At 36.3% G+C, this 25905-nt stretch overlaps 1 protein-coding gene across 2 annotated transcripts in view; it reads left to right on the top strand.

Annotated features, from left to right (window-relative positions):
• The window catches only part of LAMA2 (laminin subunit alpha 2), a gene marked incomplete at its 5' end in the record, with an annotated part of 635124 nt that overhangs the window by 151831 nt on the left and 457388 nt on the right, over positions 1 to 25905 (top strand). For both annotated transcript variants that reach the window (XM_080805462.1, XM_080805461.1), the window contains one exon: positions 2136 to 2248. In XM_080805462.1, coding sequence (XP_080661588.1) covers positions 2136 to 2248 — 113 coding nt within the window. The remainder of the gene's footprint in view (positions 1 to 2135; positions 2249 to 25905) is intronic.

The following is a 25905-nucleotide window of genomic DNA, read 5'->3' as shown; positions in this document are numbered from 1 at the left end:
TATGTTTACTGGTCCATGGAAAAATGAGAAAGTGAGAAATTCTGAATTTTTAATGACAACAATGAACACATTTTAAAGGACTGTTCATTTAGAAATTATGTTTCTTTAAAGCTTTTTTTGGTCAGTTGTTCATTATTTGATGAAATAATAGTGACGGTGTATTAAATGACACTGAAGTAGACTGAAGGTTACTGTGACTTGCATCATTGAAGAGCCGGGACTCATATCAATTCCACAAATCTCTCATCTACATTTTTTCAATTTTTTTCTGAAAATTAACCTGGGAATCACTGCTTTGGAGTGGAGTTTTGTTATCCCTATTTCAGAAATTGCACACACAATTTAAATGAGTTGCCATGGTTAAACACCAAATGGTGGAGCCAGGAGTAACATCTAGCTCCTCATCCTCCAAGTCTCCATATTCTAGATCTCATGCTTTTTTCATCACCTTTATCATCAGAGTACATGTCTACATTACTACATCATGTAGGCAAAGGGAGGGTCCATTATTATTGCTTGTAGTGATATGGTTTGCTCATTATTTGAAGTATTCCTTCCATTTACAAGAAAGATTGTGTTCTAATCTAGAAGGTTACTCTTAGGCCATTTATTTGAAACATCTCCCCAGAGAAGTAGTGTCAAAAAGTTCTCAAGACTGACACCCCAAGGCATATGTAATCCGTAATGTACAGAAGTGTAGCAGGGAAGCTAGCCTCCACTTTGTGTACATTTCTGTGGTTAAATATATTGGCTTTCAAGTGAGAATTTAGGAAGTTAAGTAGTTTAGTGCAGCCCTTGGGATAGAAATAAGAACATCTCCATCCACCTCCAATCCTGCCATCCTCACCTGTGAATGAGCTGGGCCTATTTAGAAGAGAAGAAGAAAAAAACCAAAAACTAAAATGGAATTTTTGTGTTACTTGGAAAATGAGAACAGATTTCAGACAAGAACCCATGACTAAGAACCAAAACAGAATGAGGGCTTTGGCACTTTAGGGATAATGGCTGCTATTGTGAGATGCACAGCGCTAAGTTGGAGGAAATGTGAGGTTTGAGGAGTGTAGGAAGGAAAAGGATGTCAAGAAAAGACTACAGGAGTGGGGTGGGCTGGGATGGCATGATTGTCCACCCTCCTGTAATCTATCTCCAGTCTTCCTTTTAATTTGCACACTGAGTTCTGTTCTCATCTACCTGGAGTAAAGGTGAGGGAAGATCCACGTTTTGTTGGTAGGACAGAGTTTCGTGTGCTATTCTCTCTGTTCTCCATTGAGTTAGTGATGATGGGGATGGGCAAATGCTAGATGGGAGGTTTGGAGTATCTTTCATTTTATATAAATATATATTTAAAGATTTACTTATTTATGAGAGAGACAGCATAGAAATGTGAGCAGGAGGAGGAGCCAAGGGAGAAGGAGAGAGAGGATCTGAAGCAGGCTCCTGGCTGAACATGTGGGGCTTGATCTCACAGCCCTGAGATCATGACCTGAGCCAAAAGCAAGAGTTGGATGCTCAACAGACTGAACCACCAGGCACCCCGTCTTTCATTATATTTTTAAATAGTGGTTAGAAGTTGGCCAGTAAAGGGCTGACTGCAAAAAGTCTCATAGGATGGATTTGACAGCATTTTATATTAAACCCATATAACCCCAGAGTGCCCAAGTCTTGGTAATAATGAATGTGTCAGAAGGATAAATCTTCAAGTACCTTTCAACCACAATTCAGGATTTTATGTTTTGTTCACGAAGTGGATGGCTTACTAGAGCTGCCTCAGTCAGTAGAGCTTTGCTTCTTTGAATGACTGACACATCCATTAGATCTCAATATTATTTCTTCACACTTAATTTCTGTAGTAATCTTTAAAGTTCCCTATTTGAATTGATGACCAGAGTGTTGAGCACTTATTCTCTTACAGCCTAACTAGGCATTTCATGCTACCTTATAGAGTGCTGTGGAAAAGTTGGCATTAATGAAATCTGTTGAAGATGTGAATTGCTCTCTCTTTATATTATTTTGATGTTTGATATTCACATGATGATGCTCTCAACTTAGTTTTTACTTTTTTTTTAAAGAAATAGCTATAAATTCATTATATGATTTTTTTTTTGTCCTTTCACATATTGCTGCTGATTCAAAAGAGAGACACCCGATTACAAATGCTATTGATGGAAAGAACACTTGGTGGCAGAGTCCCAGTATTAAGAATGGAATTGAATACCATTATGTGACAATTACACTGGATTTACAGCAGGTATAGTGCCTTTTTTTAATTATTGTTTTTAAATCATTTTCCACTTTTAAAGTTGTATCTTGAATTTACTATTTGTTTAGTTAGTGGTTCTTGGGTGAAAGGATACTTTTCTTATTGCCCTCTGTTATTAATATGAGGCACAAAGGGGCCTCTTCCTTTAAGATACTGTTATTTAGAAATAGATGACATTCATTTCTAAAGCACAAGGAAAATGAGTTCCCATGAAGAGTTTAGAACTGAATTAGGAGCTGATTCTGTTTTGACTAATGAGAGTGAATGATGAAAATACAGATCAACAAAATTTTACATAAAGAAAATATATTGGTGCCATTTTTAACTTTTAAAATAACACAACGTTCCTGTTCTGCTCATGGTGTGTGCACTGAAAGGTTCTTGGATAACAGGGCTCTTGAGTAAATTGCCTCTTATTACTGAGAGTTGAACAAGCTGTGACAGTTGATTCTTAAATTAAACTTGGGCCACTAAACGAGGTAACAAGCCTTGTAGTTGTACAAAATTGATGTTGAAGTTATTAGAGTTTGTGTGGCAGAGGCCTGGGTGCCTTCTACACTTAATTTCTTTCTTCTTTCCATTCACAATATTCAGGTCAGGCTGAACTTACTAATCAAGAATTACCATCACCCCAAATTATTTAGGCTTGAAAATTGGATGGAATCTGGTAAAATGTTCCCATATTTTGCTGTTATTCCAAACACAAAAGCTAATTTAATTGACTGAGGGCTGAGACTGGGGGCGTTTAACTTGGATGACTTCTGTATCTTAGCCTGTTTCTCCTTCCCTGGAATCAGTGTAGGAAAGGCTCTCAGTCATTCCTTCCATTCCCAGTGGAGTCAGAGCAGCAAAACATTGTAGGGTTAGTGAAGGCAGAATGGCCAAGATAGTTAGTGATAGATACTTTGTATAGGTTGTAGATGTTGAGACTCCGCTGGTGGTCATAGTGAAGGGAGGCACCAGCCAATGGGCTTAGTCACATTTCCAGGGGACCAGATAGGCACCAATCATTTCACATATGGATGCTATTTGTCATCAACAGGAGTACAGTCTCCCCCCACCACCCCTCCTTCCCACCCTCCCCGCCACAGTTTGAGTCCATTTTTTGCCAGGGTAGACACACTCAGGAACTACAAATTGCTGGCTGGTGAGTCTCACAGGATACCATCCTCTCACCCATCTAGGACAACTCAGGACCTTACCAAGGTGACAGCAGAGCTCAGGGATGCAGCTATATTGCCAGCTGGCATGGATTCATGTCTACTCATTCTAACAGTTAATGTCAGCCTTGAGTTAATGGCATTTCTCAGGAAGTCTGTGTACTATCAGGGAATAACAGGGCAAACTACAGCACTGATCAATCATGCATTAGGTCAATGAAGAGTTGTGCATGAATACCCTCAGGATCCTACCCTCAAAACGCGCTTCATCCCTCTTCTGATAAAGACAGCTTGGCCCTTTATCAGTCACCAAGCTTCTCCTTGTTCATGTGGTTATTGAAATTCAGCCTTCCCAATCAGAAGTAAGTCTGCTGTCTGTTGCCTTGTGTCATGTTCTGGGATAGGGAATTAATAAATAGTGATGGTCAATTTCTCTAGTTAACTCTCAACTTAACTCTTTAAATTGCACATGGAGCAAGAGTCAACTATTATAATTTTCTCAAATCACTTACATTACTCTTTGATCTCAACCACAGTAGTATATATTTATTAAACTTAACATCATTTTTTCCTTCTAATTTAAAACTGGGTGGCCCAATTAGAAGCTTTTGTTAAATCATTTCTATCCACATATCTATAATTTTTTAGCATTTTCGTTTTAAAAATTTCTTATTTAAATTCAATTTAATTAACATAGCCTGTAATATTAGTTTCAGACATAGAATTTAGTGATTCATAAGTTGTATACAACACACAGTACTCATTATTGCAAGTGCCCTCCTTACTGTCCGTCATGCAATTGCTCCATCCCCCCCCACCTCCCTTCTAGCAACCCTCCATTTGTTTCCTGTAATTAAGAGTCTCATGATTTGCCTCCTTCTCTGTTTTCATCTTACCTTATTTTTCCTTCTCTTCCCCTATATTCATCTGTTCTGTTTCTTAAATTCCACATGAGTGAAATCATATGGTATTTGTCTTTCTCTGACTGACTTATTTCACTTAGCATAATACCCTCTAGTTCAGTCCATGTCATGGCAAATGGCAAGATTTCATTCTTTTTGATGGTTGAGTAATATTCCTGTGTGTGTGTGTGTGTGTGTGTGTGTGTGTATCTCCACTCATCTGTTGATGGATATCCGGGCTCTTTCCATATTTTGGTTATTGTGAATATTGCTGCTATAATATTGGGGTGCCCCTTCAAATCATTATGTTTGTATCCTTTAGATATATACCCAATAGTACAATTGCTGGGTCATAGGGTAGCTCTAATTTTAACATTTTGAGGACTCTCCATACTGTTTTCTAGAGTGGCTATACCAGTTTGCATTCCCATTGAGAGGATTCCCCTTTCTCCACATCCTTGCCAATATCTTTTGTTTCCTAGCTTGTTAATTTTAGCCATTCTGACAGGTGTGAGGTGATACCTCATTGTGGTTTTGATTCATGTTTCCCTGATGGTGAGTGATGTTGAGTGTGTTTCATGTGTCTGTTGTCCATTTGTATGTTTTTGGAGAACTGTCTATTAATGTCTTCTGCCCATTTCTTGGCTGGATTTTGTTGTTATTGTTGTTGTTATTTTGAGTGTTGAGTTTTCTAAGTTCATTATAGATTTTGGACACTAGCCCTTTATCTGATAAGACATTTGGAAATGTCTTCTCCTGGTCCATAGGTTGCCTTTCAGTTTTGTTGACTGTTTCTTTTGCTGTGCAGAGGCTTTTTATCTTGTTGAAGTCCTAATAGTTAATTTTTGCATTCATTTCTCTTGCCTTTGGAGGTGTGTCTAGCAAGAAGTTGCTTCTACCAAGGTCACAGAGGTTGTTGCCTGCATTCTCCTCTAGAATTTTGATGGTTTCCTGTCTCACATTTAGGTCTTTCATCCATTTTAAGTCTATTTTAATGTATGGTGTAAGGAAATTGTCCAGTTTCATTCTTCTCCGTGTGACTGTCCAATTTTCCCAACACCATTTGTTGAAATGACTTTTTGCAATTGGATATTCTTTCTTGCTTTGTTGAAGATGAGTTGACTATAAAGTTGAGGGTCCATTTCTGGGTTCTCTATTCTGTTCCATTGATCTATGTGTCTATTTTCGTGTCAGTACTGTACTGTCTTGATGATTACAGCTTTGTTTTTTTGGAGGGGGCGTTTTTATCCCTCCGCCCCTTGACTGTCTTATCCTATTTATTTATTTATTTGTTTGTTTTAATTTTTTTATTGTGTTATGTTAGTCACCATACAATACATCATTAGTTTTTGATGTAGTATTCCATGATTCATTGTTTACTTATAACACCCAGTGCTCCATGCAATCCGCACCGTCCTTGACACCCATCACTGGGCTCACCCATTCCCCCAACCTTCTCCCTTCTAAAACTCAGTTTCCCAGAGCCCATAGTCTTTCATGGTTCATCTCCCACTCTGATTTCTCCCCCTTCATTTTCCCCTTTTTCTGATGTCCTCCATGCTATTTCTTATGTTTCACAAATAAGTGAAACCATATGATAATTGACTTTCTCTGTTTGAATTATTCCACTTAACATAATATCCTCCAGTCCCATCCAAGCTGATGCAAAAGTTGTGATATAACTTAAAGTCTGGAATGGTGATTCCTCTAGCTTTGGTTTTCTTTTTCAACATTACTTTGGCTATTTGGGGTTTATTCTGGTTCCATACAAATTTTGGGATTGTTTGTTCCAGCTCTGTGAAAAACGTTGATGGTATTTTGATAGGGATTGAGTTGAATGTGTGGATTGCTTTGGGTAGTTTAGACATTTTAGATATTTGTTCTTCCAGTCCCTGAGCATGGAATGCTTTTCCATTTCTTTGTATCTTCCTCAATTTCTTTTTTATGTATTCTGTAGTTTTCAGAGTATAGATCTTTTTTACCTCTTTAAGTTTATTCCTAGGTATCTTATTTTTGGTGGAGTTATAAATGGAATCGATTCCCTTATGTCTCTTTCTGTTCCCTATGTCACTATGTATAGAAATGCAACTCTCTTCCATGCATTGATACGATATCCTGCCACTTTGCTGAATTCAGTTAATGAGTTCTAACAATATGTTGGTGGAGACTTTCAGGTTTTCTACATAGAGTGTCATGTCGTCTGCAAAGAATGAAAGTTTTGACTTCCTCCTTGCTGGTTTGGATGCCTTTAATTTCTTTTTGTTGTCTAATTGTTGAGCCAGGACTTCTAGTACTATGTTGAACAACAGTGGTGAGAGTGGACATCCCTGTTATATTCATGACCTTAGGAGAAAAGTTCTCAGTTTTTCCTCATTGAGAATGATATTTGCTGTGGATTTTTTTGTGTATGGCTTTTATGCTATTGGGGAATGTTCCCTCTATCCCTACATGGCAGAGAGTTTTTATCAAGAAAGGATGCTGTATTCTGTCAAATACTTTCCTGCACCTATTGAGAGTATCATATGGTTCTTGTCCTTTCTTTTATTGATGTAACATATTACATTGATCGATTTGCAAATGTTGTACCACCCTTGCAGCCCAGGAATAAATCCTACTTGGTCATGGTGAATAATCTTTTTAATGTGCTGTTGATTCTCATTAACTAATATCTTGGTGAGAATCTATGTTCATTAGGGATACTGGTCTATCATTTTTCTTTTTACTGGAGTCTTTGGTTTTGAAACTAAGGTAATTAATGCTGACCTCATAGAATGAGTTTGGAAGTTTTCCTTTCATCATTGTTTTCTGAAATAGTTTCAGAAGAATAGGTATTAATTCTTCTTTCAGTGTTTCAAATTATTAATTCAGTTTTATTTATCATTATTAATTCAATAGATCAGAGTCTACCTGAAAGCCCATTTTACACTGAAGCCATTTATATTTTCCTAGGTTTGCTTTGCATTCCCCACTCATGCATTCTTAAATGGTATCTAAAGAGTTATGTGGATTTTTTTTCCTAGTTACTCTTCTTCCTGTTTAGTTTAATAGCCTTAAGATGAGTGAATAATCCAAGACATCTTTTATAGTTCAGTCTTCATAGCAAGTTGTAGGTTTCTATTTATAAGACAGTACTATCTAACTCCAAAGTCTAGAGTACACCTAGTGTAAGTGGTACATCTCCTATATCTCAGGGTGGCACCACTGCCCAATGTCCTCATTTACTTTGGCCCCTGCCTACTTCCTGCAAATCAACCTACTGTATGTTCAAGAGAAAGGCAGCCCAATTTGCAAAACTCAATAAATCTTTATTTTTATTTGACTCACAATTTTAATTTAGTCAGTGTTTTGATGATGTAAAACATTAAGAAGGTTTTGTGATATTTTTATAATGGAATTCCTCAAGGAGGAAGAGCTTTAAACCTCTTATTTGGTCTTAGGTTTTGGAGTAACAAACTGGAATGTGTTCCTAGAACTTATTTAGCTAAGGACAAAGTTGCAGGCAGGCATATTTCAGTGCATTGACAATAGAGAAAATGTGGACATCCTTATTATTTATTTACTTCTCAGAAAAATCTTAAAAGGGCAGCTGGAATTATGATCCTTATTTAATAGTTAAAGAACACTTAGGCTTAGAAAAGTCAAGTGACTTGGCCTTTTTACAAAGCCTTTTTCAGGTGGGGCTGAGAGTTCAACCTAGGGTGTCTGAATCCAGACCCTGAACTATACCAGATTTTCCTGAACTGGCATCTGAAGACTAGCTTAGGGAGGTCAAGAGAACTTTTGGTATATAATGTTAAGGAGTCTATACATTGTTTGGATTCTAGAAATACCACACTATAATCTCTTGGCTTTTGTGAGAGAGTACAACCAACAACTATTTTGTTGTAAAACAGGAGACTAGAGTTTTCATTTTCTTGTATATTTTAGTATGCCCCTAAAGTGGCATAACTTCTGTCTTTTCCACCTATACCATGAAAGATTAATAGGTTATTCAGCATAAAATGAGCTATTACTCTACCAGGAGTCAAGGACAGCAGTTTTATAATGAATAGGTAAATATCACTAAATGTTTGTTTGTTGTTGATTCAGCAAGAGAGCTGGCCACTCCTTAGTTCTCCTTTTCATTGTGAGCTGTATGATTTCAGCCAGTGCCAGTTTTGTTATTGTTGATATATGCTTGGCTCCTCTGTGAAATAGTTTCATTTTATTTTATTTTTAATATTCATTCATATATTCACTCATTCATTTAAATTCAAGTTAGTTAACATATAGTACAGTACTGGTTTCAGAGGAAAATTAAGTGATTCATCACTTACATAACACAGCCAGTGCTCATCCCAACAAGTGCCCTCCTTAATGCCCATCATCCATTTAGTGCATACCTCCTATTTTCCTCCCCTCCAACAGCCCTCACTTTGTTCTCTCTAGTTAAACTTCTCTTATGGTTTGCCTCCCTCTCTGCTTTTATCTCATTTTATTTTACCTTCTCTTCCCTATGCTCATCTGTTTTGTTTCTTAAACTCTACATATGAGTGAAATCATATATTTGTATTTCTCTGAGTGACTTATTTCCCTTAGGATAATACACTCCAGTCCCAACCATGTTGTTGCAAATGTGAAGATTTCATTCTTTTTGATGGCCCAGTAATATTCTACTGTATATTTATAACACATATGTTTTATCCATTCATCAGTCTGTGGACATTTAGGCTTTTTCCATAATTTGGCTATTGTTGACAGTGACTTTATAAACTTTGGGGGCATGTACCCCTTCGAGTCAGCATTTTTATATCATTTGGATATATACCCAGTAGTACAATTGCTAGGGCATAAGGTAGCTCTATTTTTTAACCTTCTGCAGAAACTCCATACTGTTTTTTTGAGTGGCTGAACCACTTTGCATTCCCACCTACAGTTCAAGAGGGTTCCCCTTTCTCTACATCCTTGCCAACAACTGTTGTTTTCTGAGTTTTTTTATTTTAGCCAACTAACTATCAGGTGAGGTGGTATCTCATTGTGGTTTTGATTTGTATTTCCCTAATGATGAGTGATGGTAAGCATTTTTTCATGTGTCTCTTAGTCATTTGTAGGTCCTCCTTGCAGAAATGTCTTTGTGTGTCTTCTGCCCATTTCTTCACTGGATTTTTTTTGGGAAGTTGATTTTGATGAGTTCTTTACAGATTCTGGATACCAGCCCTTACCTGATACATCATCTTCAAATAACTTCTCCCGTTCCATAGGTTGCCTTTTAGTTCTATTGATTGTTTCCTCTGCTGTGCAGAAGCTTTTTATCTTGATGAAGTTCTAATAGTTCATTTTTGCTTTAATTTCCCTGCCTCCGGAGATGTATCTAGTGAGAAGTTGCTGCAGCTGAGGTCACAGAGGTTGCTGCCTATGTTCTCTTCTAGGATTTTGATGGTTTCCTGTCTTGCATTTAGGTCTTTCATCCATTTCAAATTTGTTCTTGAGTATAGTATAAGAAAGTAGTCCAGTTTCATTCTTCTGCATGTGGCTGTTCAGTTTTCCCAAAACCATTTGTTGAAGAGATTGTCTTTTTTTCAACTGAATAAGTCTTTCCTGCTCTTTGGAAGATTAGTTGACCAAAGAGTTGAGGATCCATTTCTGGGTTCTTTAATCTGTTCCACTAATCTATGTGTCTGGTTTTGTGCCAGTACCATACTGTCTTGATGATTACAGCTTTGTAATACAGCTTCAAGACTGGGATTGCAGTATCTCTCACTTTGCTTTTCTTTTTCAAGATTGCTTCGGCTATTTGGGGTCTTTTGTGGTCCCACACAAATTTAAGGATTGTTGGTTCTAGTTCTGTGAAAAATGCTGGTGTTATTTTGATTGCGATTGCATTGAATATGTAGATTGCTTTGGGTAATAGAGACATTTTAATAATATTTGTTCTTCCAATTCATGAGCATGGAATGTTTTTTCATTTCTTTGTGTCCTCTTCAATTTCTTTCATAAGTGTTCTTATGAAAATCTTATGTTCTTATATAAAATCTTATGTTCTTATATAAAATCTTATGTTCTTATATAAAATCTTTTACTTCTTTGATTAGGTTTATTCCTAGGTATCTTATGGTTTTGGTGCAATTATAAATGGGATCAATTGCTTAATTTCTGTTTCTGCTGCTTCATTATTGGTGTATAGAAATGCAACAGATTTTCTGTACATTAATTTATATCCTGCAACTTTGCTGAATTAATATATCAGTTACAGTTTTGATGGAGTCTCTCAGGTTTTCTACACAGAGTATCATGTTGTCTGCAAAAAGTGAATGTTTGACTTCTTCCTTGCTGGTTTGGATGTATTTTATTTCTTTTTGCTGTCTGAATGATGAGGCTAGGACTTCCAACACTATGTTGAACAATAGTGGTGAAAGCAGACATCCCTGTCACGTTCCTGACCTTAGGGGAAAAGCTCTCAATTTTTCCCCATTGAGGGTGGTATTTGGTGTAGGTCTTTTGTATATGTTCTTTGTGATGGTGAGGTATGTTCCTTCTGTCCCTACTTTTTTTTTTTTTTTTGAGAGTTTTTATTAAGAAAATATGCTGCATTCTGTCAAATATTCTTTCTGTATCTACTGAGAGGATCATATGGTTCTTATCCTTTCTTTTATTAATGCGGTATATTACATTGATTGATTTGCATAGATTGAACCACTCCTCAAGCCCAGGAATGACCCACTTGATCATGCTGAATAATACTTTTAATATATTATTGAAGTTGATTAGCTAGTATCTTGAGAAATTTTGCATTGGTATTCATCAGGGATAATGATCTGTAATTCTAGTTTTTTTTTTAAGATTTTAAAATTTTATTTATTTATTTGACAGACAGAGATCACAAGTAGGCAGAGAGGCAGGCAGAGAAAGAGGAGGAAGCAGGCTCCCTGCTTAACCCTTAACCCACTGAGACACCCAGGCACCCCTGTAATTCTCCTTTAGTGGGGTCCTTTTTTGGAATCAGGGAAATGCTAGGCACAGAGAATGGGCTTGAGACTTTTACTTCCATTTCCATTTTTTTGCAACAGTTTCAGAAGAATAGGTATTAATTCTTCTAATTCTTCTTTAAATGTTGTTAGAATTTCCCTGGGAAACCAGCCAGTCCTGGACTCTTGTTAGTTGGGAGATTTTTTATTACTGATTTAATTTCTTTGCTGCTTATGGATCTGTTCAGATTTTCTATTTCATCCTGTTTTAGTTTTAGTAGTTTATATGTTTCTAGTAATTTATCCATTTCTTCTAGATTGCCCTGTTTGTTGGAACATAATTGTTCATAATACTTTCCTATAATTGTATTTCTGTGGTGTTTGTTGTGATCTCTCCTCTTTCATTCATGATTTTGTTTGGGCCCTTTCTCTTTTCTCTTGATAAGTCTGGCAGGGATTTACTAATTTTGTTAATTCTTTCAAAGAACCAGCTCTTAGTTTTGTTGATCTGTTCTACTGTTTTTGTTTTTTTTAAATTTCTGTATCTTTTATTTCTGTTCTAATCTTAATTATTTCCCTTCTCCTGCTGGTTTTAGGCTTTATTTACTGTTCTTTTTCCAGCTCCTTGAGGTGTAAGCTTAGGTTGTGTATTTGAGACTTTTCTTGCTTCTTGAAGAGGGGCTGTATTGCTATATATGTCCCTCCTATCACCATTTTCTTGCATCTCAAAGGTATTGGACTGTCGTGTTTTCATTTTCATTTGCTTCCATATATATTTTTTAAATTTCTTTACTTTCTTGGTTGACCCATTCATTCTTTAGCAGGGCGTTCTTTAATCTCCATGTATCTGTGGTCTTTCCTAATTTTTTCTTGTAGTTGACTTCAAGTTTCATAGCATTGTGGTCTGAAAATATGCATGGTATGATCATAGTCTTTTTGTACCAGTTAAGACCTGATTTGTGAGACAGTATGTGATTTTTCTGGAGAATGTTCCATTTGTACTCAAAAAGAACATGTATTTTGCTGCTTTAGGGTAAAATGCTCTGACTGCATCTGTTAAGTCCATCTAGTGTAGTGTGTCATTCAAAACCATTGTTTCCTTTTTGATCTTTTGCTTAGATGATTTTCAGTTGCTGTGAGTGGGGTGTTAAAGTCCCCTACTATTATTATAACATTATCAATGGGTTTCTTTAAGTTTGTTATTAGTTGGTTTATATATTTTGCTGCTCTCAAGTTGGCATAAATATTTATAATTGTTAGATCTTCTTGTTAGATACACCCCTTTATTATGATATAGTACCCTCTTCATCTCTTTATTATAGTCTTTGGTTTAAAATCCAGTTTGTCTGATATAAGTATGGCTACTCCAGATTTTTTTTTTTTTTTTATGTCCATGAACATGATAGATGGTTCTCCACCCCCTCACTTTGAATTGGACATGTTTTGGGGTCTAAAATGTATCTCTTGTAAGCAGCATATCAAGGGGTCTTGTGTGTTTAATGCATTCCGATACCCTATGTCTTTTAATTGGAGCATTTAGTTCATTTACATTCAGAGTAATTATTGATAGGTATTAATTTAGTGCCATTGTATTACCTGTGAAGCTGCTATTCCTGTAGATTGTCTCTGTTCCTTGTTAGTCTTTGTTGTTTTGAGCTTCTCTTTCTTACTCAGAGTCCCCTCTAATATTTCTTGCAGAGGCTGGTTAAGTGTTCTCAAACTCCTTTAGTTTTTCTTGTCTTAGAAACTATCTCTCCTTCCATTCTGCATGATAGCCTTGCTGGATAAAGTATTCTTGGCTGCATATTTTTTCCATTTAGCACATTGAATATATTGTGCCACATTCTTTTGGCCTGCCATTCTCCTTGGACAAGTCTGCTGGTAACCATATGTTCGTACTCTTATAGGTTAAGGACCTTTTGTCCCTACCTGCTTTCAGAATTATCCCTTTATCTTTGTATTTTGTAAGTTTCACTATGATATGTCTTGGTGTTGGCCTATTTATGCTGATTTTTGAGGGGAGTTCTCTATGCCTCTTAGACTTGAGTGCCTGTTTCCTTCCCCAGATTAGGGATGTTCTCAGCTATAATTTGTACGAATAGACCTCTGGCTTCTTTTTCCCCATGTTTCTTCTGGAACTCTTAAGATACAGATATTATTACATTTGTGCAATTGCTGAGTTCCCTGAGTCTATATGATCTAATAGTTTCCTTTCCTTCTTTTTTAAAGCTTTATTATTTTCCATAATCTTATCTCTTATATCACCATTTGTTCCTCTGCTCCTTCCATCCTCATTGTAATCACATCCAATTGATTTTGCATCTCACTTACAGTATTTTTTATTTCAGGCTGACTAGTTTTTAGGTCTTTTATTTCTACAGCCAGGATTTCTCTGGGTTTTCTATGCTTCTTTCAAGCCCAGCTAGTATTCTTATGACTATAATTCTAAATTCTTGTTCAGATATATTGCTTATATCTCTTTGAGCAAATCCCTAGCTGTGAGAATTCCTCCATCTTGTCATTATGTCTAGGTTTCTGGCTTTTGTGTGCTGTGAAAGTTTGTTATATTTCCTGCTCCTATTGTAATACTATTTTAAGAAGGGGTCCTACACTGTCCAGGGCCTGGTACTTCAGGAAGTATGTTTGGTGTATGCTGTGTGCACTCTGCTGCTGTGTTTTGGCTGCTCTTTCTCACAGTCAGTCCTCTGCAGAATTCCTCCTTCCTTGCAGTGGGGAGTGTTTAGACCTTTAACTAGGTGTGCTTTGATTTCTTTGTTATGATAAGCCAGGTTTTAAAAAAAAAAAAAGAAAAGAAAAGAAAAGAAAAGAAAGAAGCAGCAGCAGCCTGATCTGAGAAAAGGAAAAGGAACAAAAAGAGTGAACAAATGGACAAGCAAAAAACTTTAAGTCTGATTCCAAAGAAAAACAAAGAAAGGAGTAAAAAATAAAACAACAGAAAAAAAAGCATGATCCAAAAAATGAGAAAAAGAAACAAACCAACATATGAGCGAGAAACTATAAGCCTGATTCCAAAGGGAGAAAAAAATAATTAAAAAGAAAAAATGCAAAATACCAACAGAAAGCAAGCAAGCAAGCAAGCTGGTTATAGTTCTACCAAAACTGAAGCTGATGCTTTGGAGCATCAGTAGACTTGGTACATTCGGTGGTGCCTGTGTTGGTCTTCTGGGGATGAGGCCTGCTGAAGTGCCTCATAGTCAGAACTGCCCTGGTAAATATGCCCTTGCCGGGCATAGGGAGATGGGGTTTTGTATAAGTGACTCCAGCCTCCCCTGGAGATGTTATATTTTCTCTGAATTCCAGCTGTGCAGCCCTGAGGGGTGGTGGTGTTGGTGGAAGATGGCATCACCCTGCCCTCTCATTGCCGGGGAGGGAAACTTGTGGCCAGGGAGGGGAACTTGCAACGACCAGTGCTCAGGAGGCCCTCATAGAAAAGCAAACAGTCTTCCTTTCCCTATCCAAGGCTTTTGTCAGCTCCCTGCCATCAAACTGTCTGTGCCCACGTTATTGGTTCACCCAGTGCCACAGTTCTCTTGTGTTTTCTTTCTGAACGATGCCTGGGATTCCAAACAATAAATCTGAAAGGATCTAGCAAGGTGTAGACACACTCCCCTCCCCCAGCAATGTACCAGGCACTGTTCTGTCCCAGAAGAGCAGTCACGTGGTCACCCAGGTGCCTGATCTATGGTGATGCATAGCAAAAAGCTGCAACTAGGTTATTTGCCTTTGCGTGTGCCCTGTCCCTGCTGTAGAACTGTCACTCAGTGCCACCTGGCAGGTTTTTGTCCTTGGAGAGGCAAAATACCCTCTTCCAAATGTACTCCAGAAAGGGAAACATTCTTTCCCAGTGTGAACTGCGGGATCCCCACACCATGGTGTTGTTGGGTCCACAATGTTGGGTCCCCCAATAATGGGTCCATGGTAAAGGAGCGACACTGATAGAAAGCGAAGGTCAAGCAAAGCTTTATTTCCCGCCAAGCATCAAGAATCAGACCTACCGTCAAAGAGACCTGTCTGGGCCACCCCTTACAGAGAGAAGGGCCCCTCCCTGCTTTCCAGGCTAACTTTTATAGAGCAAAGGCCATGTGGTTGGGCCTGGCCACACACAAGCGGCTAATTGAATTACAATTCACCCCACAGTAGCTATGGAAACTAGCCTATCATTTTGGTAGCTAGGAGACAGTATGCGCCCCCACTGATTGAATGTCTCCACCTGACCTGACCCACCCTTGTATTTGGGCTGTTACCTGGGACTGGTTTCCCTGGACTTGCTTTTAAGTAAGTTCCCCTGGTGGGGGCAGGGTCAATTTAAGTTTTACTGCATAAACAACAAAATGGCTGTTCAACCGAGGTGGGGCCGCTCTGGCTAAATAGACCCTTACAGTGTCTTGCAGGAACCCTATGTGCTGCTCTGTCTCCCATTTTCTCCCTCTATCCCTGACTTGTCTCCAAGGAAATGGCTCCCTCCTTACCCTCACAGCACCGCTGCTTTTCTCTTCCCCAAATTACATCCCTGAACCTCACATTTGACACATTCTCTCCCTCTAGTTGTACAGACTGTGTTCTTAATCTTCAGATCAGTTTCCTAGCTGTTCAAAATGATTTGATACTGATTTGGCTGGGTTTGGAGGATGAGGCAAGCCCTGGGTCCCCCTACTACTATGCTGTCTTAAGCTGACCATAAACACTTCTTAATAAAATTATTATTTTAAAAATAAACAGCCACCATTGAATTTTCTTGATCAAATCTTTATAGATTACACTGGGAAATTCCTTTTACATTTTAACATTCTAGATGAGCACTAAAAAAGAAAAATAATAATAATTTATTGGGAAGATAATGGCTATTTATTTTATACATAGGTTGTTTTCAGATTTTTATTACTGAGGGATTATAAACTTTTCCCAATTCTGTTATTTACTCACAGCCTATCTGTGATTTAATCATGCTGCACCCCAGGTCCTAGATTAGCATAATAAATATTACAATATCATGACAAGAAATTTGAAGTGATGCTAACAGCAAAATAGCAGCAAAAAAATTGTGTATTGTGAGGTCCTAGTATCAGCATAAACTTGAAGAGAAACTTAACTGCACCAATTTGTATGCAAAAGTCCATATGATGGCGAAGAAAAATGTACAGTAATTTAGAAGACAATAATGAGGACTTGAAGTTTAATAGGTTATCCAAAATATCCACTTTTAGGTCCTTTCCAACCAGATTTTTACTGCAATATGTTTTATATCTGATCTCAGTTTATGACTTAAAAAAAATGGCCATTTTCTCTCCCTTTGATTTATTTAGGAAGAAAGCTGATTATTAGGAAGAAAGTGGCAAGTGGGATCAGATACAGAGGGGCACCTTTATGATAGACTTTGTTAACATAAATTGAGGTCATTTTCATTCCTGGGTAATCCAGGTATGTCATGAAATTAGTTATGCCCATGTGTAGGAACCTCCTTCACTTGAAGAAAACAATTCACTGCTCTTCCTGGACTATCCCCCAAAACTAAAAATGCATTTATCAAGAAAGATTGTTTTACAGCTACAGAGATCTTGACCTAAATATTTTACTCCTTTATTTTATAGAGACATATTTAGTGAGTTATATTAACAATGTTAAATGAGGCCTGGAAGGCGGTTGAATTAGCATTTCTATGCAAATACCGTTCTTTTAGAATCCATGTGAGTAGCATAGAAACATATTCTCTAAACCGTTAATGAAATGCTTGAACACTTTTGTAATAATAAAGCATGAAATATATTGAAGTATTTCAATACTTTCAATTTTTTCATATACTCAGTATTTGTTGTTTAAACATAAGAAGGATGGGGACCCTGGGTGGCTCAGTCAGTTAAGCAGCCAACTTTTGATTTTGACTCAAGAATTGTGATCTCAGGGTCCTGGGATTGAGCCCTGTATTAGGCTCCCTGCTTAACAGGGAGTTTGCTCGAGGATTCTGCTCCTCCCCTGCTCATGCTATTTCTCTCTCTCTCTCTCTCTCAAAATAAAAATAAATCTTTCAAAAAAGAGACATAATAACGATTATCAGATTTTCAACCTCAAAGGAAGATTGTTATTCTTTCATTGCATGTTCTTTCCTGACACTCTTCTTTCTCATTCCTGTTAAAAGAATCTGTTGTTCTGTAGCTTAGAGAACATTAGCTCTGCCTATTAAAGCATGCAAGAAAGAAAAAGTGTGATAGATATAGTTCATAGTTCATTATTCAGGAGGTTGAAAAGTGTGTAAATGATGTACAGTTAATATGTCATTATCTAAATAAGCAAAGGAAACATACACATATAATATCTTACAAAACATACAAAATTTAAATAGTGTTAAATATTGTTAAATAGTGTTAAATAGTGTTGAAATTGCTTCTATTCAACACAGTCTATTTGACGTAAGCGTTTCCTCCTGGAGACAGATCTCTACAAAGGCATTAGCCCACGGAGTGGTCATCAGATGTTTATTTCCCACTGTATACTCCCACTCCATTTTGAGTCCTTGAAGTCAGAGGTTTCTGTTTATTCTCTCGTGGAGCTTGGCATTTAGCAAGAACTCAGGAGATTGGATAAAAGAATTGTCCATGACTGTTCTTCAAATCACTGAAGTTTTTCTTAGTAGTGTTTGGGTCACTGCTAAATTGATGAATATAAAACTAACTGTAGAAGAGATTATAATCTATGCATTCAAGATGTCCTACTTGGATACATCTTGTTTAGAATAACAGAATATAATTAAAATCACTGTTCTTTACTTACTTCGGTTTTTTTTTCCTTTTAAGATCATTGATTCAATGTCACAAGTAGGATCTATGGTTAATTAGAAAATGTATTCTTCCTCTAAATAAATTTGTGCTGACCTTTTAATCATTAATGAAGGTGACAACCATCTTTAGTGTCTATATTGTGTAGAACATTAGTTATAATTGTCTTTGCTTTAGTCTACACTCAACACTATAGTCACATTGATCTTATTAGTGCAAAATCAGGTTTTATTACTTCTTCCACTAAAGCCTCTAATGTCTTTCCATCCCGTGCAATGAGAAGAGCATAATGACTCATGAGGATTTACAGGATCTTTATTCTACCCCATTTCATCTCTGGACTCATCTCCCCTCTTCAGTTGCCCTGCTGGTGTTCTATCAGGTCTTAAGGGTTTCTTTGTACTAATTGTTCCTGCCTCAGGGCCTTTGTACTTATGGTACCTCTGTCTGGAATAATTTTCCCCAATTTACATTTAACCTTTTTCCTTACTTTCAGTTATTATTCAGGTGCCACCTTCTTAGTGTGAACCTCTCTGATAATACTATTTAAAATTGCAAACTCCTCTCCACTTCCTAACCCACTTCCTTGCTGTATTTTTCTCCTCCATAAAATATATTGCAGCCTAACTTACTATGTATATGTTACTATTGATGTCTAATGTTGTTTACCTCACCTTCCTAAATATAATTTTCATGGGAGTGGATATATTTGTTGTTGTATTTTTTTTTTAATTGCCATGTTCTAAGCATTTAGAATAGTGCCTAGCATATGAGGTACTCAATAAATTTATGCTAAATGAATAAAGGATTAATTGAACAGTGCAAAACAACCTATGTGGTAAGAAACTTATTAAAGCTAAAAATTAAAGGGGGAGGTAATCCCATTGTGATATTATGATAAAATATGCTATATATTTTTTAATCTGTGAATTTTTCTTTAAGTCTCATACTGAATAACACCAAGTAAATTTTCTCACTAATCCTTTTCCCATATTCTAAACTTCAGTCGCATTTGTCATTCTGTATGACTTTACCATGTTTATAGCTTTTTGTAGGAAAAGCAGGTTTTAATCAATTTAACTCTTCTATTGTAACAGAAAAGTCTAGGGCTGAGGTTATTTAAATTGATATTTTGTTATTTCTTAGTGAAAAAGAAAAAGTGGATGTAAAAAGGGGGAAAAAAATCTACCGTGATGCTATGTAAGTGAGAGTATAGACATAGGATATATGTATTTTGATATAAAATGCTGACCAGATAAATTCTAGCAACATCATGGTAATGGGACTTTTTGGAGATACAAATCTTATTTCAAGTAGTCTTAAGCTGACTGCCCTGGAAAATGGTTCTTGAGACTAGGGAATAAGAGACTTGTTTATTTAAAAACAGAAATAATAATACATAAGAGAAATATCTGTTAAAAATCTGTGGGAAAAAATATGTTAAAATTTTAAAATCATACTAATTCTGTTATGGAAAGGCTGAACAGCACTGCCTAAAATAGACTGAATGTGGGCACTTTTTCACAGCTTTCTGATGGTTTCCACACATAAAACACAACTGCATTTCATCATGTTGGTCTATACTGTGTATTCTCTCATTTTATTCCCAGAGTCTAAGTTTTATATATATAGATAGATATATAGATATATATATGTGTGTGTGTGTATATATGTATATCTATATATCTATCTATATATAATATATATATGGCTTTACTTTATGTATATATAAAGTCTATTTGATGTGCTTTACATACATATACTTTATATATAAATATATAATATGTTAAAAATTATATATATGTATTATATATATTATGCCTATATATGTTTATATATTACATACACATATATTGTATTTTTTTAGAGATTGGATACATATTTAAATTATATGATAGCATGTGTGTTTTAGTTTGTAGATAATACATGTTCTCAATATGACCCCAAGTCTCTAAAATACAAAAATGGCAAGAAGGATGAGATGGGGCTAAGGAGAAAGGAGTAGATGTAATTGTGCTCAAGCTCCATTTGCTGACATACCACTTATCAGTTCATTTGCCTTCGGTAAATCGCCCCATATTTTTGCTCCTCAATTTAGTCACATGTAGAATGGAGCTAATAGTACCACTTCTTGCTGAAGAAGAGTGTTAAAAGGATAAAGTGATGTAATATAGGCAAATAGTCTAGCACACTGCTGCACATTACATTTCTTGATACTCAGTAGATATTAGATCCTGGATGTCTGCTGAAAGTAACGCTAGGGGTGCCTGGGTGGCTCAGTCAGTTAAGCATCTGCCTTCAGCTCAGGTCATAATCTCAGGGTGCTGGGATGGAGCCCCACTTCGGGCTCTCTGCTCAGCAGGAAACCTGCTTCTCCCTCTCCCTCTGCCACTCCCCCTGCTTGTGTGCACTGTCTCTCTGTCTCTCTGTCAAATAAATAAATAGATAAATAAATCCTAAAACATTAAGAAGTAACGTCAAGCAGAGAACAAATGGGCTTGAGTTATAATGGGAGTGATGTCAGAAAGTAAAATGAAAGCTAGTTTAAGCCCAAAAGCAGTTTAATTACTGAAACATATAAAGTTTCACTTGGTATATAACTTAAGAAAATTATTGTATTTAAATACAGTAATTTATGAAAATTAATATTTAGGTACAGAAGTCCTAAAAAGTGTCACTAGGACATTGAAACTCTTTTATGACACTTTCTGTACTATTTTGTTGTTTGATTATATCCTCTTGGTTACTTCAATATTTAATCATTAAGAAGTTATCTTATTCATTACTAGTATGCTCTTTACTTAAAATCTTTATCTGTCTGGCATTATTTTACTTATATCAACTTCAATTTGTTATTTGTGGGATTTTTAAAAATCTGTTTATTAAAAAAAAAAAATCTTTTGATTCATTCCAACTTTGCTGCCTCCTTCCAGTTTAGATACGGTTTTCTTATAAACACCATGTAGATGAGTTTTGACATTTTATCTAGTCTGACAGTGTCTTTTTAAAAACATTCATTTTCCATGTATATGTATATGTCTAACATGTTTATCAAAGTGAAGTATGTACACGAAAGAGCTGACAAATCCTAAGTGAAAAGCTTGGTGAATCTACCTAAGTACTGCCTAGATAAAGATAACCAGCAACCCAGAAACTACCCTCATGCCTTCTGCAAGTTCTTCTTTCCCCTTTCCCCGTAAAGATGATGAGTGTTAAAACTTCTATTCAACAGTGCTGCCCTTTGACCCCAGGAGTTTCTCTCTGGATAGGGTGTTAGTTGAAGATCAATAGCTTTAATACATCAAAGGCCGCTTCAGAGTTTTCTTATTTTCTCTGTTTAGTTGAGTAGAGCTTTTCAGTAAATTCATCCATTTTCCCTGTATTTTCAAATGTATTGCCATGAAGTTGTGAATGATATATTGTTACTACCTTTCCAATGTATAAATGATCTGTAGTGATGCCCTTTTTCTTAATTTGGGACATTGTTTTGCAAACTTTTTTGTCCTTGACAGCTTTAATAGGTTTTTATAATTTTATTAGTCTTTTCGAGGAGTCAGTTTTTGATTATTGCATTGAATATAACACTGAATTCTGCTTTAATGTATCTTTTTAAAATTCTAATTTGTTTTATTTTAGATAACTTTTTTCTATCTTCTTAAGTTTCTAAATTATCAGTATTTTAGACTTTCTTTTTTACAAATATTTTTATTTAAGGGTACATATTTGCCCATGCACATGATTTTAATTGTATAATTTAACATTCATTATGTTGCATTTTTCATTATCATAGATTTAAAAATATTTTCAATTTCCATTGTCATTTCTTCTGTGACTTATGGTTTATTTAGAAGTAAAGTGCTTCATTGCCCAACTCTTGAATGTTTTTCTCAGTTTTTTGTTTTTGTGTCTATTTTTTCCTCTCTTAATTTTGCCATGGTCACTGTATTTTCAATTCTTTGAGACTCAGTTTTTTGAGCCTTGTTTTCATCTAGCATATATGGTCAGTAGTTTTGCACTACTGAGGATGTGTTAGAATGTGGATTCTGTAGTTGTTGGCTGTGGTGTTATAAATACATCAGTGAGTTATGTATGTCTTTGAAAATACATATTGAGACTGTTTTGTTAGGAACACACAAACTTGGAGCTCCTGGGTGGCTCAATGGGTTAAAGCCTCTGCCTTCGGCTCAGGTCATGATCCCAGGGTCCTGGGATCGAGAGCCCCGCATTGGGCTCTCTGCTCAGCAGGGAGCCTGCTTCCCTTCCTCTCACTCTGCCTGCCTTTCTGTCTACTTGTGATCTCTGTGAAATAAATAAATAAAATCTTTAAAAAAAAAAAAAAGGAACACACAAACTTAGGATTGGAGCTGAATTGATCATTTCCCATATTATTGCTAGCAATAATTCTGTCCTTAAGGTTGACTTTTGTAACTTCAGTAGGCTTCTGTTCTGTTGGTATTAGCATAATATAGTTATTCCCATCCCTTTTGATATCTTTATATACAAGGAGTATCTTTTGTGAGCATGATGTAGTTGAATTGTTTATTTAACCAGTTAGACAATCATTGTCTTTAAATTGGATATTTAATTTTGTGTTTAATGTTACTACAGATATTTGGGCTCAAAGTGCCATATTCCCATTTTTTTAACTGGGATACTTTGATGGATTATGAAAAAAGTAAGAAAGAATATTTAAGATTGGGATCATCTTGGAAAACCTGGGATGCATGAATTTGTCAACTAAAGCAGTCCTAAACAAAGTAGGTACAGTCCCAAGCAAATAACAACATGTCCTTTATGGAATCTATCCTGAAAAATATATAAATAAAATAATTTTATGATGCATTTGAAAAATGTTAATTGAACAGTTGCTACTTGACACTCACTGTTTTTAGCCAGGACATCCGGCCATGAAGGAGACAGAAAACCTTGTTTTTCAGGATTTTACATTCTAATTTGGGGTGGGGGGCTATGGTGGTTTCCTGGGGTGAGAGGAGAGACATGGAAAATTAGGTATATAATTACAATAGTGAAAGTATTATGGAAAAAGAAGAACAGAATAATATAACAGGAGGTGATAAAAGTAGCTAGTTTTTGTGTGCTGTCTATGCATTTTCCAGAAAGTGATATTTGAGCTGAGAATTGAATAATAAAAAGTGCCAGTCGTGGAAAAAGCTAAGGTATATATCAGGCAGGAATAAACTTGGTGTGATGAGGAATGGAAAGAAGGCCTGTGTGGCTGGAACACAGTGAACAAGAGCAAAAGTTATGAGATGATGTCCCCAAGGTATCTAGATGCAGTTAGTTCCTGTAGGGAGCAGTCAGTCCTGATAATGAGTTAGATTTAATTCTGAGTATAATAGGAGACCTAGAATGAGATTTAAGTCAGGAATAATATGATTTCATTTATCTTGATAGAAATATTATTCTGCCTGGTAAATGGAGGATGGTTGCGGTGAAACAAGTGGGAAGTGATGTGGCAGATAGGAAAGCACTAAAGTGCTCTAGCCGAGAGACAAAGGAGAATTGGACTCTTGTGGTATAAGGAGAGATGGACAGAAGGCATAGGTTGAGATTTACAGCAGAGGTTAATATGGCCAGACTTGATGGCATAGAGAGAGTGGGGCAGAAATGTTAACTCCTAGGACTTTGGCCTGAAGAAATATATTCTACTAAGATTGTATGGACAGAAGGAGAAGCAAGATGGGGATGCTATGTAGTAAATAAGGGCTCTTTAACGGGCTTTGTTTGAAATGTACATTATCCCTCAAAGTGGAAACATTAAAAGAACATTGGATTTATAAGTCTGGAGTTTAGTGGAGAGACCAGAAGTAATGCTATGAATTTGGATATCACTGGCAAAGAAATTAAACACAACACTAAGGCCTTGTTTAAGATCACCTAGAAAGAAAGTGTAGAGTTCGAAGGATGTGCTAAAATTGAATCATGGGCACTTCAGATATAGAGGTGACTGGAATAGAGAGGAGAGGAAGGTAAAGTCAGAGAAGCCCAGATAAAAGCTATCAAGAATGAGGGAGTGATCAGCTGTGGTGGTGTACCACTGAGAGGGATGAGTTAAGGAACTTAGAAATTGGAAATATCAGAATATAGGAAAAAAAAACCCACATTAAAATTCAATGAATGACAGTCTTTTAAGAGATCCTTAGTAAAAGGTGAATGACTCCAAACACAGATTTATTTTGGAAACTCCCACCACAGTAACACCTTTTAGTGTTCAATTTATTTATTTAAATAAGCACATATTGATATTGTAATTTTTGAATTAAGGTAACAGCTAATAAAACTGTACAGAAAAAAATTGTAGCATCCTTTACTTATTAGCCAGATTGTGTCTAAATATATAATTTATATGTATATGTAATATATTCCCTGTCAAAATACCTCAGTTTTGTTTGCTTTTACAAGTATTTTAATGTGGCTTTTCAGCCAAGTGTGCTGTCAGTAGGTTATGGTATATTAATCTCAAATTAGCTGAAACAATAAACTCAACTGAAGAAAAATCAGCCTTATAATATACTACAGTCAAGGAAATCAGTCCAAAACACTAAAGAGCAGTTGCCTCCTGCATTGGGTTATTACGATTATATTGATTTAATAAGTCAGTTTGGGAAGCAAAGATGAATAATCTTCAAAATACAGAGTATATACTTAATTTAGCTGTCTGCCTTCATAGAGTTCACTTTTTCTGTCCAAAAATCTTACAGTAGTGGGCTGGAATATGTGATTTTCTCTGCAATATTTTTTAAATACTATTTGCAGTTTTGTTTCATCCTCTTCCTCACTGCCACCTATCCTCCATTAATTCATTTCACATGCTAAGCTTTTTCATTCATCAATGTTGAGAATAATTTATTTAATTAATGGCTCTGAAACTGTGGCAATCTTTATAAAATGAAATAGGAAAATCAAGAAATGGAGTAAGGAAGTAAAAAGATGGGGTGCCTGGGTGGCTCAGTGGGTTAAACCTCTGCCTTCAGCTCATGATCTCAGGGTCCAGGGATCGAGCTTCGCATCGGGCTCTCTGCTCAGCAGGGAGCCTGCTTCCCCCACCCCTCTCTGCCTGCCTCTCTGTCTACTTGTGATTTCTCTCTGTCAAATAAATAAATAAATAATCTTAAAAAAAAAAAAAGATTTTCCACTGATTTTAGAATACACTCAAGATAATGAAAACTAGCCATAAAATAAGTTCTAACCTAAGATTACCGTTTACTCTATTTTTTTTATAGTATGTATAATTGAGGCTTCACACAATTTTTTTCATAAATTATATGACATCCTGATGTCATGGTTAGCATGGGTCCACCTGCCATTAGGGGACTTCAAGTAGCCCTGCCACCGTTTTATTAATGTGACTAGATAAATACGGAGATGTACCAGAAACAGAGGAGAAGATATTGAGTAGGTGTGTGTCTTAGTCCATTTGGGCTGCTATAACAAAAGGTCACAGACTGGGTAGCTTATAAACAACAGAAATTTATTTCTCACAGTTCTGGTGGCTTGGAAATCTGAGACTTCTCCTTGTAGCCTCATGTGGTAGAAGGGACTAGGGAGCTCTGCGGGGTCTCTTTTCTAGGGCACCAGTTCTAATCATACGGGCTCTGACTTCATGAACTATCACATCCAAACTCTCCACTTCATAATGTTATCACCATGGGAATTAGGATTTCAGTGTATGAATTTGGTAGAAAAGTATGGACACAGACTATAGCAGTGTGTTATTCTATTGGATTATATATTATAGAATATAGAATACCCTCTGTAATACATAGTACCCTATATATCTTTCTTTTAAGAGAACCTCCTGGGGCTTCCTAATTCATCCCTGAAGTT

Source organism: Martes martes, assembly GCF_963455335.1.
Source record: "Martes martes genome assembly, chromosome: 6".
NCBI classification, from domain to species: domain Eukaryota; kingdom Metazoa; phylum Chordata; class Mammalia; order Carnivora; family Mustelidae; genus Martes; species Martes martes.
The sequence above is the reverse complement of the archived record's forward strand: the minus strand, read 5'-3'. Positions and strand labels throughout refer to the sequence as shown.